Genomic DNA, 15,305 nt, shown 5'->3' with positions numbered 1-15,305 from the left:
CCAGACAGACAAACTCCGAACGGACAGCGCACAGCACCGCGTCCCCCAGACATGCACCCGAAAGCCCACGGACAGCAGCTCGGGTGACCAGTGTCTGCCCGGGATGTTTCTGCCTTTTTCCTTTTTTTTTAAAGGAATTTTTCTTTTTTAAAAAATATTTTTATTGATTCAGAGGAAGGAAGAGGGAGAGAGAGATAGAAACATCAGTGATGAGAGAGAATCATTGATCCGCTGCCTCCTGCACGCCCCCTACTGGGGCTGGAGCCCAGGCATGTGCCCTGACGGGAATCGAACCCGGGACCCTTCGGTCTGCAGGCCGATGCTCTATCCAACGAGCCAAACCAGCCAGGGCCGTGTCTGCCTTTTTAAGCAGCGACGGTCATTCAGAGTCGCCTGCCAGAAGGCTCGCTGTTAGTTCCACCACCAGGGGGGATGCTGAGCTCAGCCCTGCCTGCTCATCCCCAAAAATCCAGCAGGAACAGGGCCCCGAGGATCAGGCAGGCTTCCCTCCCCGCCGTCAGCACCCACGGAGCCCGGCCCACTCCTCCTGGACAAACAGCGCTGGGATCTGCTTAAGTCTCGTGTCCTCGATGGAGAAAGAAAGGGCAGGACCGGCCTCGGTCTCCCCGCCACTGGGGCGTCTCTGGGCCAGGACTCAGACACGGACGCCAACGCCGCCCCGATCGCCACTCAACGGCCAGGAAAGGAAACGGCGGCCTTGGATGTGCGGGGAGCCCACCCAGCGGCCAGCACCAAGGCCCCCTTGGAGGACCCGCCTTCCCGGGGCCAGGGCCTCGCTGGCCGTCACCCACAGACACGGCCTGTCCGCCGCCCAGGGACACGCAGGCGCAGCACGCAGAGCCGGAGGGAAGACGTGCCTCATTAGAGGGCGGCGACTGCGTAACCCCCCCCCGCCCCCCCAGCCCCTGGCCTCTGACAGGTACGTTCTCACAGGAGGGAGAGGTTCCCAGAAAACATTTCCAAAGCACCTGAGAAAACGAGGAAGCCCAGAAAAGATGAAAACTTCCTTCCCATCACGGCTGAACACAAATTAACCCGTGTCCACCTGTGCACTCAGGCGTGTGCCCAGGTGTGTACCCAGGCGTGGGCTCACACGCGTGTGCCCAGGTGTACGCTCATAGATGTGTTAAGGATCAGCCAGGTAGAGCCACTCCTTCCAAATGCTAACCACTGAGCCACCAAACAGGTGCAGAACTGAATGCAATACCCCCAGCCCTGCCTCCACCAAAAGCCACCCTGAAACAAGGTGGGCAAGCCGGCTGGCTATCAGCCACCTGGGCCCTCTCCCATCTCCGCCTCTATGAGTCTGTCCTCCTTGGTGACAGGTTTACTTAAAAAGCAACTTTTTGCCCAGCCGGTGTGGCTCAGCGGTTGAGCATGGAGCCAGGAACCAACAGGCCACCGGTTCGATTCCCAGTCGGGCACATGCCCGGGTTGCGGGCTCCACCCCCTGTGGGGGTGTGCAGGAGGCAGCCGATCCATGATGTCTCTCTCTCATCGATGTTTCCATCTCTCGATCCCTCTCCCTTCCCGTCTCTCTCTAAAAGAAAATCATTAAAATACATACATTTTAAAGAAAAGCAACTCTTCACTGTGAAAGAGCTGGAGTGCCCCTCCCTCCACAGCCCTCCTCGGAGAAGCGGCCGTCTCCGGCTGGATGGGGAGGGGTGTGTGCAGCTACCCCCCATTTTCTGAGACTCTTTGGAAATACTTTCCGAGAACCTCTCCCTTCTGTGGGGATGTGCCTCGCAGACGGCACAGGGCTCACCCAGCACAGGCCGGGCTGCTGGTGCTGACAGCCAGGGACCAGGGGCGCCCGGGGGTCCTCCTGGGGGGGTGGCCTGGGGAGGGACGGGAGCAGAGGGGAGGGGAGGCAGGTGCACCTCCCAGGCAGTCAAGGGGCAAGAGGCGGGAAGAGGGAGCGGACGGGAGAAGGGGTGTGGCCAGGCCAGGCTGCTCCAGGTGAGTTATTCCCACGTCCGAGGACAGCGAGCCTGAAACTGGCCTATGAAGCCCACAGCTCACTCCAGCGCCTCCCGGGAGCCAGGGCAGCGGCCCGGAGGCTCCCACCGCGTCCCCAGCAATGCGGAGCCGCAGGGGCGGGGCGGGGGAGCCCGCACAGGTGAGAATCGGAGGCTGGGGGGCCGTGGGGGCCTCCCTGCGGTGGAACCCCGCTGAACACCCCCGGGAATTCCAGCCCGCCGCGCCCCTGCTTCCCGCTCCTTAACTGAGGAATCCCAAACCCAACCCACCACTTTCTGTGCGATCAGCAATTTAAGGTCAGAAAGGAATTTGCCGGAATGTTTTCTCTGCCGTTTCACACGCGCACACGCCGTTCCTTAGCAACGACCAGAGCGCCCGGTCTCCATCCCCGCCCCCTCCCCCACCCATCCTGAGGCGGCTCCGTCCCAGGCAGAGGCCCGGGCTTGGCGGCTGCTGGGCGCACGTGCGCTTCGGCCCCGATCACCAGTGCGCCCGCCGGACCCCACGGCTGCTCAGCTCGCCCCCCAGACCCCGCCCATGAAGGACGGCCCCCGCCCGCCCGACCCGCTCCAGGACGGGCCTCCTCTGGACACGGCCCCAGCAGCCCCGTGGGTGCTCTCCCGGTGACTCGCTCCGCTGGCCACCAGCCACAGCAGCACGTCCAGCTGTCCCCACCGTGGAGGCGCTGGTGGGAACGTCTGCACAGCTCCCTGTGGCCACGGAGGGCGCCACGGCCTCGGCCCCCAGGACAAGTGTCCAGAGGAGAGACCGCCCCCCAGCTGCCTCTGCGCCGGACGCTCTGCGTGGACGCAGCCCCACAGGCTCGACTCCGCCCGGCACGGGGTGGGGGTGGGGGTCGGGGGGGAGGAGAAGCTGCAGGGAATGACGTGCAGAAGGAAGGTTCTGCTGGTTCTGGTGGGTTCGGGACAGGACAAACCCCTGCAACTGTGCACTAAACAGAGTGAACGTCACCGCATGTAAATCACACCTCCATGTAGAAATGACCGTGGGCCCGGCCACGTGGCTCTGTGGCCGAGCGTCAACCTAGGAACCAGGAGGTCAGGGTCTGATTCCCCGTCAGGGCACAGGCCCGGGTTGCGGGCTCGATCCCCAGTGCGGGGCGTGCAGGAGGCAGCCGAGCCAGGATTCTCTCTCATCACGGATGTTTCTCTCCCTCCCTCTCCCTTCCTCTCTGAAATCAATAAAAATGTGTTTCAAAAAATAAAATAAAAATGTTCACGAAATCAAGACAGAACTGAGACGCACGGCAGAACGAGCCGCCCTGCGGGCCCCCCCTCCTTGCTCTTGCCTCCCCGCTCCCCCCCCTCCGCCGCTCCCCCGCTCCCCCCCAGGACCTCCCGGGCCCCGTGGGCAGCGACCGGGCTCTTCCCTGGGAGGCTGGCCCGGCCCCGGCCGCCCTGTGCTAAGCTGGCGGCCTTTTCCGCCAGTGGCTCCGCTGCCTGTGTCCGCTCCCCTCCAGCCTTCCTGGCATCACCCGTCTGGGCTTGACCCGGGCCTGAGCACAGCGTGTGGCCTTGGGCGAGTTCCTGGGCCTCACCGAGGGCTGCCCTGGGGTCCCGGGGTCCGTTCTGGGGCGCAGAGGCCGGGGCACAGGAGAGTCCCCTCGTGTCTGACTAATGGCTCAGCTCAACGGACCTTATGCTCAGAGAACTACCCTGGAGAACGGCTTTAACAAATGTGTCCAGGCTCCGTAAGCCACTGGCACGACTCAGCCCGGCCCAGGCCTCCGGCAGACTGTCCGTCCGTCCTGGGCGGCTGCAGCCGCTCTAACTGCTACCAGATCTGCGTTCACTTCCATGCACCAGAGCCCGCCTCCTGCTGAGCTAAGACGCACCTGCCTTTGTAGGGAATACCTCCTGCGGCAGAGCCAACAGGGCTATGAGCCGCCCGCCCGCCCGCCCGCGCTGGGCTTCTGAGCACATCCCTGCAGCCGGCAGAGACCCCGCGGCTGACGGTCAGCAGCACCGCGCCCTTTGCCTCTTTTTCAAACAGGAGCAGCCAAGGATGGTGACAGACCACCGCGTCCCCACGGTGTGACGTGCGGCCTGCCCCCCGACAGGTAAACGCCACTGCTCTCCGGGGGGTTTCTAGACGTGCCCCCCACAGCACCTACTTCTCTTCCTGAGGGTGCACGCCCAGCGAGCCCAAGCTCAGAGCGAGCCCCGAACTCAGAGCCGAGCCCCAAACTCAGAGCCGAGCCCCAAGTTCAGAGCAGCCTGAGCGGCCAGGCAGGAGGCTCTCGGCAGTGCCACGGCCGCCGTGCCTGCCAAGGGGCTGCTGAGAGGTGCCGCCTGGAGCACCCGAGCTCTGCAAATGTTTTCTAGAAACGAGCGGCCTCTAGATTCTTGGAGAAACAGATCAGAGTAAAAGCCAGCGGAGGAGTGAGGCGCTGCGGCCAGAGCAGCCGCCTCCGGGAAGGGGCGTGCCCGAGGGACCCACCTCGGGGAGGTCCGGCTCCGGGTGTCCCAGGGCGGCTCCGGAAGGCAGACACCGCGGTGGGCCACGGAGGGGCTGCGGCTGGCATATCCTGGACATGGCGACTGGACGAGGCGGCTGCGGGGGCCAGCGCGGCCCCTCTCCCGAGCCCCAACCTGCTGGCCTGCCCAGGGCACCGGCCTGGCAGCCTCTGCAGTGCAGCGGGGCCTCTCAGACACGCCCGCCTCAAACCTTCCATCCCTCGAGGCAGCAGTCGCCCTGCTGACCCGAGAACCAAGTCTCCCGAGGCGGGCGGCACGGCCCCTCCCGCCATAGAAACCCGGGGCTGTCGCTCAGCTCCCAGCCTCCTCCGCGCCCACCGCCACCATCTCCTGCCTCAGACGCTCTGTCTGCTGTGCACCCCGAGGCAGAACGGCTGTCCCGGTGCCAGGGGCTTTGCAGAAGCCACCCACCCTCACCCAGACACTTACATGCACGCACACAGCCACGCACACACGCACACACACGCACACGCCTGCCTACCTTCCACGCCGCCCAGCAGCCCCTTGAGTCTATGTGGGACCCGCTTTTCCTTTTCCGGGAAGAAAGCTCCAGCCCAGAGCAGCAGCATCCTGGGGGGCGTGGCTCCCCAGGGCCGGCCCCCCCCCCCCCCCCCAGACCCAGCACCGCCTCCCTCCCCCCACAGGAGGTGGAGGCGCCTGTTGGCTGAGCGGGGACTTGGACTCCCCAAAAGGCCGGGCAATGCAAACAGGAGGTGGGGCTCCGCGCACTCAGGGCTGGAGAAATTTGAACCCTGGAGGCCGAGGAGGCAGGGCCAGGCACCAGGCCTCCCCCGCCCTGCCAGGCAGTGCCAAGCGCGGTCCTGGGCCAGCTTCTGCAACCACTGCCTCCTCTGAACGCCAGCCAGGACGCGGCCTCCGCCTCCCTCTCCTGGGCCCTGCGAGGTCCCACGGGGGGGCCGTCACCCCGAAGCGGCGTTCCCCTCACAATTCCCTCCCCCCCCCCTCACGGGCAGCTTTCCCTCCCGGGGCCCTGGGTCTGCTTGCTCTGCACGCCTTCGGAGGAAGGCCCAGGCCTGTGCTGAGACAAGAGGGAGGCGAGAACCTGCACCCACGACGGGGGAGGGGCTGTGTGGGGGCCCTTCTCTCTCAGCTCCTGGTTCCACGTATCACGTATTTAAAGGCGGCGCTCTTTCCTGCCAGGATGTCCGAGCCCCACAAGGAGGAAGTGCACCTGCAGGGAGAGGCCTGGGCCCGCCCGTCACCAGGGTCTGGTCTCAGTCGGTGGTTGAAAGAGATGAACCACCGAGTTCTCAGGAGCCCAGGAGACTCTGTGCCCACGGACATCCGTCGCCTCCGGTGGCCTCTCCCCGTAATCCCTTCCCTCCTTCACGGCGGCCCAACCAGAGTGCGCATCCGAGGTGAACGGAGAACAGGTGTGGGAAGGGGGGCTCGTGAACACAGACGTGACGCAGCCCGAGCCCAGGCCAGCAGCGACACAGAAACAAACCGGAAGGCCTGCTGCCACGGCCGCCCGCCCCGGCCCTGACGCCTCGTGTGCAACGGGAAGGGATGGGGCGGGGAGTGGTCCCTGGCGACAGGCGGCTACACCATCGGCAGGGAAGCTCCCAGGTGGTCGTCTTACCGACTGGCCACCGCCCATCACAGCCCCACCAAGAGCCTGACCCAAGTCGCCAAGCCTGAGCTCGCAAGCACCCCAAACCCCTAAGGGCGGGGTACTGCCCTCTACACAGAAGGTGTGGTTCCCAGCCTCCCGGCCCCTCGGGGACCGTCCTGACCCAACGTGTGGCAACGATGCCAGATCCCCAGACGCACCTTCCCCGTCAGCTCCCAGGTTCTCGTACGAGTCCCAGCGGATCAGCGGGTCGGCCGTGTTGAAGTCCACGCTCACGCCATGGTTGCTGCGGAAATGCTCACAGCCTGCAGGGGGCGGGGACACGGATTGGTCAGCCGAGCTGGCGGCTCTGGGGCTGGGCACCTGGTCAGCCCTGCCCTCCAGGCCTGGCATCGCCACGTGAGCACCCACCAACCCGGACACATCACCGCAACGGCTCTGCAGGAAGGAAAGGCAGGCGCTGGCCCTCAGCCCACGCGTGCGGCCGGGCTCAGAAGCTCCCGGCTGTCGGGGGCTGAGCCAGGAGGGCGACCAGCTCACACAGCGAGTGCACGCGGGGTTGAGAGGCCACACGCAGGGATCTCAGGGTGGGAACGAGCCAGAAGCCGAGGATGAAGGGCTGGTGGCTCTTCCAGTGCATTTTCAGAAGCAGGAAAACCTACTTTAAACACAAGTGTTTGCGACTGCAGAACGTGTCATCTTCTTTAGAAACATCGGCTGTTCGGTAAGGAGAAGCGTAAACATTTGGCGTAACCGCCCCCAGGAGGAGGGACAGAACTTAGGGGACAGGACGTGGCCCGTCCTCGCCGCTAATAGCCTGCGATGACCTGTATCAGGAGCCTGCACGGTGTGGCTCAGTGGGTACAGCGTCAGCCAGGGACTGAAGGGTCGCAGGTTTGATTCCGATCAAGGGCACGCACCTGGGTCGCAGGCCGGGTTCCCGGGCCGATCAGAGGCAACTGATCGATGTGTGTCTCTCACATCGATGTTTCTCTCTCTGTGTCTCCCCCTCCCTTCACTCTCTCTAAAACTCAATGGAAAAAATATCCGCAGGTCAGGATTTAAAAAAAAACCCACAACAAATAAAAAAAACCTGTATCATGAAAATTTCCAAACACGGGCAAAGGTGGGCGACATCCAGGGACCCCATGCCAGCCCCGCAGGCCAGCCCCGCCCTGCACCCACCTTGGATCCTCTCGGGGGAGGCCGAGAACACAAGCTCAATCTTCCCGCTGGCAGGAAAGCGATCGTCTGCAACAGAGAGAGAGCGACGTCAGCGGCACGCGGGGGGTGAGGGACGGGGCGCGGAGGCCGGTGTCCCCCCACCCGGCCAGGACACGCAGCCCAGAGCCGCCCCAGCGCCCGCACGGACACGTCGGCGGCTCGCTGCTTCTCTAGAACGCCTGCTGTGCTGTCAGCTGTCAGTCCTTCCTGGCACTGGTCACAGTTTGGTCCAATGGGTCGTTAGGGGAGGGGCAGGGAGAAGAGAGAATCCCACGGGCACCTGCGGGCACCTCCACACTGTCCGCCTCCGTCCGCGGGGCCTCACCTTGGCAGGCGCTGTCCAGGTCCTGCTTCCCGAACACCAGGCTGCAGCCCTGCACGGCGCCCGTGTGGAACTGCAGGCGGAAGATGACGTCGCGGGTGGCCGAGCGGTACTTCTTGTGGTAGCACTTCACCTGGGGAGAGGAACGCAGGCTGCAGACAGCCCCTCCTCCCTCCGCCTGCGACAGCACGGGGCGCGCACGGGACAGCCGAGGAGAGCTGGGCTGTGCACGGAGGCCGAGGAGAGCTGGGCTGTGCACGGAGGCCGAGGAGGCCGGGGCTGTGCACGGAGGCTGAGGAGGCTGGGGCACAGGTCACACCGGGCTGTCCCCAGGGGACCCACCCCGGTGCGCAATGCCCAGGTCTCAGTCCTCGATGGCCACCCCGGCCACGTAGACGCCCCGCAGGCAGTCTCCTGGGAGACGTGTGCCGCGTGGAATCCATGGCCTCTTTCTCCTCAACATCAACAAATGCTCGTGAGGAAGAGTTTCTGTCGTCTGAACTCTCCGTGTTCCCACAAAAGAAGCAGGTGGTCATTACCGTGTGTGTGATGTGCAGCATGCGTATGAGTGGGCTGCGATTAGAGAGAGACGGGGGGGGGGCACAGGAAGGGAGAGAGAGAGAGGAAGGCAGGGGGTGGGGGCGGGGAGAGGCACAGAGAGAGGAAGGCAGGAGACAGGAGGGGGGCAGAGAGAGACACAGAGGGAGAGGAAGGCAGGGGACGGTCTGTGAGGTTCGCGCGTCTGAAGGTGAGGAACAGCTAGAACATGCTGTGTGGCCGGCACGCACACCCTCCAGCCTTGCTCTCTACCAGCCACAGGCGACCTGCCGTGCTCAGGGTGGACTCTGAGCCGTGGCGGCACGTAGGGGGCGGGTCCCTATGTGAGGGATGCTGACCTGCGGCCCCTGAGCTGCTGTTGGCAGGTGCTGGTCTCTCGCAGCCCCGCCCAGTCCCTGGCCGCACCGAGGCAGCTCTCATCTCCATCCACAGCAGCCAAGCACCTGGCCCGGGGGCGAGGTTTGAGGGCCAGCCTGGAGCACCTGCCGGGCTCAGGGTCGGCCAGTCCTGCTCCCCACGCCCGAGGCCAGCCTCCCCAGATGCACCCCCGAATCATCTCAGCTCCCGCGTGGGCAACACAGACCGCAAAAACTGGGGGACCCCCAGTGCACCCCCGACCGGGAGAGTCAGCCGTTTCACCGGCTGTGCGGGTGGCTGTCTAGACAGGCCTCAGGAATGTCTCCCGAGAAAGCGCCGGCCGCAGCGGGCTGGCTGGTCCTCCCGCAGCCCGCGCCCCGAGTCCACGGAGCCGACGACTGGGGCTCCGCTGGCCCTTCATTCCCGCAGGCGGGTCGGCAGGTGCTGCTGCCCCTGAACCCCCGAGGCCCCGGCGCTGGGACCACAGGCGGGAGGAGCCCAGCCCCGCAGCCCGGGGGACTCGGACAGTCAGGGGAAGGACGTACACGCAGGAACCTGGGAGGTGGAGACAGGAGGCCCCGAAACAGCCGCCTGGAGCCAGGACAGGGAGGAGGCAAGCCCTGCCCTCCACTCGCAGGAAGCAGCGCACAGGGTCTCTGCTCCTGGAGGCCCTGGGAGCGTCCCGACCGGAGCCTGCAGCCTGCAGCCTGGGCCCGAGCCCAGCGGCCACAGCGCAGGATGAGACACGCAGGACGCGACGTGTTTACCGGCGAGCGGGCTCTGGGCACCGGCCAGGCCCCCACGGGCCGGCCCCACGCATTCCTCACCCGGTGACATAACGCCCCCGTGTTTACGGCGCCTGCGCCCTGCCCCCCCTCCCGCGGAGGAGCTGTCAGCGCCAGGTGTGCGGGGGCAGGAGGAGGGACAAGCACAGCTCCACTCGCCCGCGCCTTCCCGCCCCCTCCCCGGCCAGCATGGGCAGGGCCAGGCCGCCTCCCCTGGGGCCCAGGAGCCGCCCAAGGGCCTCAGCGGCCAAGCTCTTGAGGGAAACGAAGGCCGCACATGCACCCGCCCCGGAAAGGCTGGGGCTCCTTCCACTCCGCCCACTTTCGCCACGTGAAGAGGTGCCAACCGCGGGCAGCCAGGCGCACGGGGCTCACAAGTGCCCGCAGGTCACGGGGACACGGAGGGAGGACCGGAGGGGACTGGAACCCGTCTTGCCGCTCAGACTCAGCAACCAAAGGGCCCCGGCTCGGGGACACGCCCACCTGGCTCCCGGGACACGCCCACCCCCTCAGGGACACGCCCACCCCACTCAGGGACACGCCCACCCCGCTCAGGGACACGCCCACCCCACTCAGGGATACGCCTACCCGGCTCCCGGGACACGCCCACCCCGCTCAGGGACACGCCCACCCCACTCAGGGACACGCCTACCCGGCTCCCGGGACACGCCCACCCCGCTCAGGGAAAGGCCCAGCATCTTTTCTTCCTGCGCTGATTCCTCGGGTCATTTTCGGGAGGGTCCGGCCCTGGGATGTGCACAGCGGCACGGGCGGGACCCCAGGGGCCCCTGGTCCTCGGCTGTGCCAGGAGCCCCGCCCCCACCTAGGAACCTGCAGCTCGTCCCTGCGCCTGGGCAGTCCACCAGGCCCCTGGCCCGCAGACCCCGGCGCCTCCCAGCCCTGGAATCTGAGCTCGGGGCGTGGGTCTGCCCGGCCATTCACCAGCGGTGCCGGGGACCCAGGGAACCGGCCTCACTGGGAACCTTCCAGGAGGGTTGCTGGGTGAACACAGGGAGACAGGCGGACCCGCGCCCCCGGATTCGGACGCTGGAGCGCTGCCCCGCGTCTGAGGCTGTGCTCAGAGCTATGTCTCTAGGAGGTGATGGCGGGGAGGTCACCAGGGCCTGACCCATGTGACGGCCTCACAGGAGAGGCGAGGAGGACAGAGCGGGGTGCACAGGGGCAGCCCGTCCATGATTGTCTCTCATCGTTGATGTTTGTCTCTCCCCCTCCCTGTCTGAAATCAATAAAAATACACTTAAAAAACAAACAAAAAACTAAGCCCGGCCATGAGAAACCTCGCCTCCCGTCCGGGCTCCTCGGTGGCTGAGAACGTGGGTTCAGGATGGGACCCTCAGTGCTCCCGCTGGGGAGCGGACGCCAGAGCTTTCGCTGGGACATTGGGGTGGCCAAGCGCTCAGCTCCATGCCTTGCTGCTGCCTCACCCCTTCTCATCCCCTCAGGACCTGAGGGCCCTCTTTCCCGTGGCCCCTCCCCCATGACCCTTCCCCCACAGGCCCCTCCCTTTCAGTGGCCAGGGAGGCTGGACAGACCTGAGGCCCCAGCCAGAGGGCTGCTCCTCTGGTAAGTGTGTGCAGGGTGTGGGTGTGCCCAGGGTGTGGGTGTGCCCAGGGTGTGGGTGCCCAGGGTGTGGGTGTGCCCAGGGTGTGGGTGCCCAGGGTGTGGGTGTGCCCAGGGTGTCGGTGTGCCCAGGGTGTGGGTGCCTGTGGTGTGGGTGCCCAGGGTGTGGGTGCCCAGGGTGTGGGTGCCTGTGGTGTGGGTGTGCCCAGGGTGTCGGTGTGCCCAGGGTGTGGGTGTGCTCAGGGTGTGGGTGTGCTCAGGGTGTGGGTGCCTGTGGTGTGGGTGCCTGTGGTGTGGATGTGCTCAGGGTGTGGGTGCCTGTGGTGTGGGTGCCTGTGGTGTGGGTGCCCAGGGTGTCGGTGTGCCCAGGGTGTGGGTGTGCTCAGGGTGTGAGTGCCTGTGGTGTGGGTGCCCAGGGTGTCGGTGTACCCAGGGGTCTGTCCTCCTGACCCCACTGGCTTGATACTGTGAGAATTCAGGTGGGACACGATGGAGTTCACAGCCACTAAGAAACAGTCTTAAAACCCATATTTTTAGGGGAAATTCATGAGGATCCTCAAACGATGAATGAATCATTTGTAATAAAACAAAAACCTATCCCTTGGACCGTGTCACTGTCCTGGGCCACACAAGCTCCACACAAGCTAATCTCTGCACCCGCCTCCCAGAATCACTTCACGCGTGTGACGTTTTCTATGGTCAGGATGCACGAAAGGCCATGATGGGCCAGCTGGTTCCACCTGAGAACCGGCCCAGGAATCAGAGCCTGCTCGAGGAATCGGCGTCTGAGCATTAGCCGCCCGCGAGGACCCCGCTGAATCTCACACTCGGCTGCCAAAGGCAGGTCCACGACTTATATCCTCCCCTGAAGGCCTCTGACCAACAACGGCTGCACCTCACGGGCGGGAACGTGGCCGCGGGGAGGGCAGTGGCTGACACGCACTGAGCGGCCGTGAACGTGGCCGCGGGGAGGGCAGTGGCTGACACGCACTGAGTGGCCGTGAACGTGGCTGCGGGGAGGGCAGTGGCTGACACGTACTGAGTGGCCGTGAACGTGGCCGCGGGGAGGGCAGTGGCTGACACATACTGAGTGGCCATGAACGTGGCCGCAGGGAGGGCAGTGGCTGACACGCACTGAGCGGCCGTGAACGTGGCCGCGGGGAGGGCAGTGGCTGACACGCACTGAGTGGCCGTGAACGTGGCCGCGGGGAGGGCAGTGGCTGACACGCACTGAGTGGCCGTGAACGTGGCCGTGGGGGCGCAGTGGCTGACACGCACTGAGTGGCGGTGAACGTGGCCGCGGGGGCGCAGTGGCTGACACATACTGAGCGGCTGGGATAGACTCTGTCCCTCTTGGTACAGCGGCTTCCCTCAGATTAATCAGCTGCCTTGAGGTAACGGCTACTCCCCCCTTCGCACAGGTTTCTGGGGCCAAGGTTCCCTGTCCCTGTTCTAGGGTGACTCCCCCCGAGCGGTGGCCGGGGTGCCGGGGGCCAGCACTCACCATGACGTCCCCTTTCAGGAGCTGGGCCGGCTCTATGGCGATGTAGATGCGACTCGGGTTTTCGGGGCCAACGTTGCTTTGGAAAAACAAGGAGGTGATGGTCACGTCATCTCAGGGCTTCCGGGGAGGCATTTGGAGAAAAGCAACCCGACAACTGGAAGTTCAGAGTCACACAGGGTACCCCGAGGGCCCGGCCGGCTCCTGGGATCCTCGGGGACAGGGCTCAGGCGCGGAAGCTGCCGCCGGGCAGGAGCCGAGGCCTCGGCAGGGACCGCGGGCCACCCGAGCACACGGGCACACGCAGGACGCGGGGCCCACGCCGCGGCCCCGGAATTAGCGGAGGGCGCTGTCCCCCGGCCCGGGCCCAGCGAGCCAGAAGCGAGAGCAGCTGGTTTTCAGTGGCGACAGGGGTGGGGGCACTTGTCGCCTCCCCGCACTCTCTGAATGTTCACAAGGTGCCTAGGCCAACACCAAACAGCCCAGAATGGGTGCAAATTCTGAGCTTGGTCTGGCCGGCGTGGCTCAGTGGCTGAGCATCAACCTACGAACCAGGAGGTCACGGTTCAATTCCCGGTCAGGGCACAGGCCCGGTTGTGCGCTCGATCCCCAGTGCGGGGTGTGCAGGAGGCAGCCGATCCCTGATCTCTCATCATTGGTGTCTCTCTCCCTCTCTGAAATCAATAAAAATGTATTAAAAAGAAAAAACAAGTTCTGAGTACAGTGGGGCCTTGACTTACGAGTTTAATTCGTCCCGTGACAGAACTCGTAACTCAAATCACTCGTCTGTCAAATCAAAAAGTGGACGAGTGAGACCATGATGCCGGGCTGATGTTGTGGCGTTCGCTGTGACGTTCGCTGCGCCAGCTAGCGGTGGGGCATCTGAAGCTGGCTCGTAACCCAAATTTTAGCTCGCAACTCAAAGCAAAAAATCGGCCGAGAGATAGCTCGTATCTCGAAAAACTCGTTAGTCGGGACACTCGTAAGTCAAGGCCCCACTGTGTGTGCATCTATCCTGTGTAAAATGCAAGTGAAGCCCTGACCGGTTTGGCTCAGTGGATAGAGCGTTGGCCTGCGGACTGAAGGGTCCCGGGTTTGATTCCGGTCAAGGGCATGTACCTTGGTTGCGGGCACATCCCCAGTAGGGGGTGTGCAGGAGGCAGCTGATGGATGTTTCTCTCTCATCGATGCTTCTAACTCTCTATCCCTCTCCCTTCTTCTCTGTAAAAAATCAATAAAATGTATTTTAAATAAATAAAATGCAAAGGGCAGAGAAAGGCCAACGGTAAAGGCCGTCACAGGGCAGGACGTGCTTCCTTCCCCACAGCACGTGGGCCCCGCCCTCTGTCCACGCCCCACTGTGAGCCTGACAGCCACCCAGGCGGTGGCGTGTGGCATGTGGCGTGTGGAGGTGTGGCGCGTGGCATGTGGCGGTGGCATGTGGCATGTGGCGGTGTGGCATGTGGCGGTGTGGCATGTGGCGGTGTGGCGTGTGGCATGTGGCATGTGGAGGTGTGGTGTGTGGCAGTGTGGCCGTGTGGCGTGTGGCATGTGGCGGTGTGGCGTGTGGCGTGTGGCGGTGGTGAAGCTGGGCTGGGACGCAGCACCAGCCACCGAGGAGCACTGACCGCGGGCATCCTCTGCCCACGCCCTCCTGTTGCAGAGCTGGCCCGACTGCCCGATGCCACTCCCGGCACAAGCCCACGAGGCCGACGCACTTACTAGATCCCCGAGGTGTAGACGGGCTGCATGGCCTGGTACAGCTTCAGGAAGGGCCGGCACACTGCAGGGGGAAGAGAGGGAGGGAGAGAGAGAGAGAGAGAGGGAGAGCGAGGGAGAGAGAGGGAGAGCGAGGGAGAGGGAGAGAGAGAGAGATCGATTTTCCGTGAGCCTGAGGAACCACGCAGGGCTGCGGGGAGGGTGACAGGGAAAGGTGCATGAGCCGGCGCCCACTAGCTGCCTTTGGCTTGGACTCAGCGCCGCAGTCGGACGGCAGCGTGAGGGGCCCGGGGTCGCCTGGGCTGTCTGTCCTTCCTGATAAGCGAGTGGCCCCACCTCGCACAGGGAGCTCTGTCCAGTCCTGGCCAGGGGGCCTGGGCCTCAGGATGGAGGGGTGCCCGCACAGTGCAGGGACGGGGGACCTCGAGCCCCCGGTGGGGACACTCACCCCCGCCCGTGTCGAAGTTGGGGGTGCCGTGCAGGATGACGAAATGCAGGAAGAGGGGCGAGGCGTTCATCTTCACTGTCCCCGACAGCAGCCCGCTGAGAAACTGGACGTACCTGCAAGGCACCGGCAGTGAGCGCCCAGGTGGCACCTCATGGCCCGCCCCGCGTGGGACCCAGACGGCGGCCATGCAGCCCGTGCGTCTCCGGTGGTGCCTGCACGTCCCACATGTGCCCGTGACCGTCAGGGGGCGGTTCTACAGGGACGAGTCTGCCCGGGCAGCGTGGCCCAGTGGTTGAGCATCGACCTATGAACCAGGAGGTCACAGTTCCCTTCCCGGTCAGGGCACACAGGGAGGCGGCCGATCCATGGTCCTCTCTCATCATTGAGGTTCCTGTCTCTTTCCCGCTCCCTTCCTCTCTCTCTAAAGTCAATAAAAATATATTTAAAAATAATAAAAAAATAAAAATAATTAACGGGATGTTTCCTCCCTGGGCCCTGGGGCTCGGGGTGTGGGAGGGGCCGGAGCGGGGCCCAGCCTGCCCGATGCTGCCCGACCATGGCCCCTCCCACCTCCCGGGGGGGGGCCTGACTCCAAGCACCAGGAAACCCCCCAATATCCGACCATGGCATGGGTGTCCCCCGCCCAGGACGGCCGCCGTCCGACCGAACCACCAGCAGGCTCAGCCTCACTTATATATTTTTTAAAAATCTCTA

General features: G+C 64.6%; 1 protein-coding gene across 6 annotated transcripts in view; it reads right to left on the bottom strand.

Annotated features, from left to right (window-relative positions):
• TNS3 (tensin 3) overlaps positions 1-15,305 on the bottom strand; it is a 98,346-nt gene that overhangs the window by 29,037 nt on the left and 54,004 nt on the right. For all 6 annotated transcript variants that reach the window (XM_059655959.1, XM_059655957.1, XM_059655955.1 and 3 more), the window contains 6 exons: positions 14,592-14,704; positions 14,147-14,207; positions 12,428-12,503; positions 7,646-7,775; positions 7,282-7,347; positions 6,297-6,401 (listed from right to left, as the gene is read on the bottom strand). In XM_059655959.1, the coding sequence (XP_059511942.1) occupies positions 6,297-6,401; positions 7,282-7,347; positions 7,646-7,775; positions 12,428-12,503; positions 14,147-14,207; positions 14,592-14,704 (551 nt within the window). The remainder of the gene's footprint in view (positions 1-6,296; positions 6,402-7,281; positions 7,348-7,645; positions 7,776-12,427; positions 12,504-14,146; positions 14,208-14,591; positions 14,705-15,305) is intronic.

The sequence above is a fragment of the Myotis daubentonii genome, chromosome 10, assembly GCF_963259705.1.
Source record: "Myotis daubentonii chromosome 10, mMyoDau2.1, whole genome shotgun sequence".
NCBI lineage: Eukaryota > Metazoa > Chordata > Mammalia > Chiroptera > Vespertilionidae > Myotis > Myotis daubentonii.
Note: the sequence above shows the minus strand (reverse complement) of the source record. Positions and strands in the feature narration are given on the sequence as shown.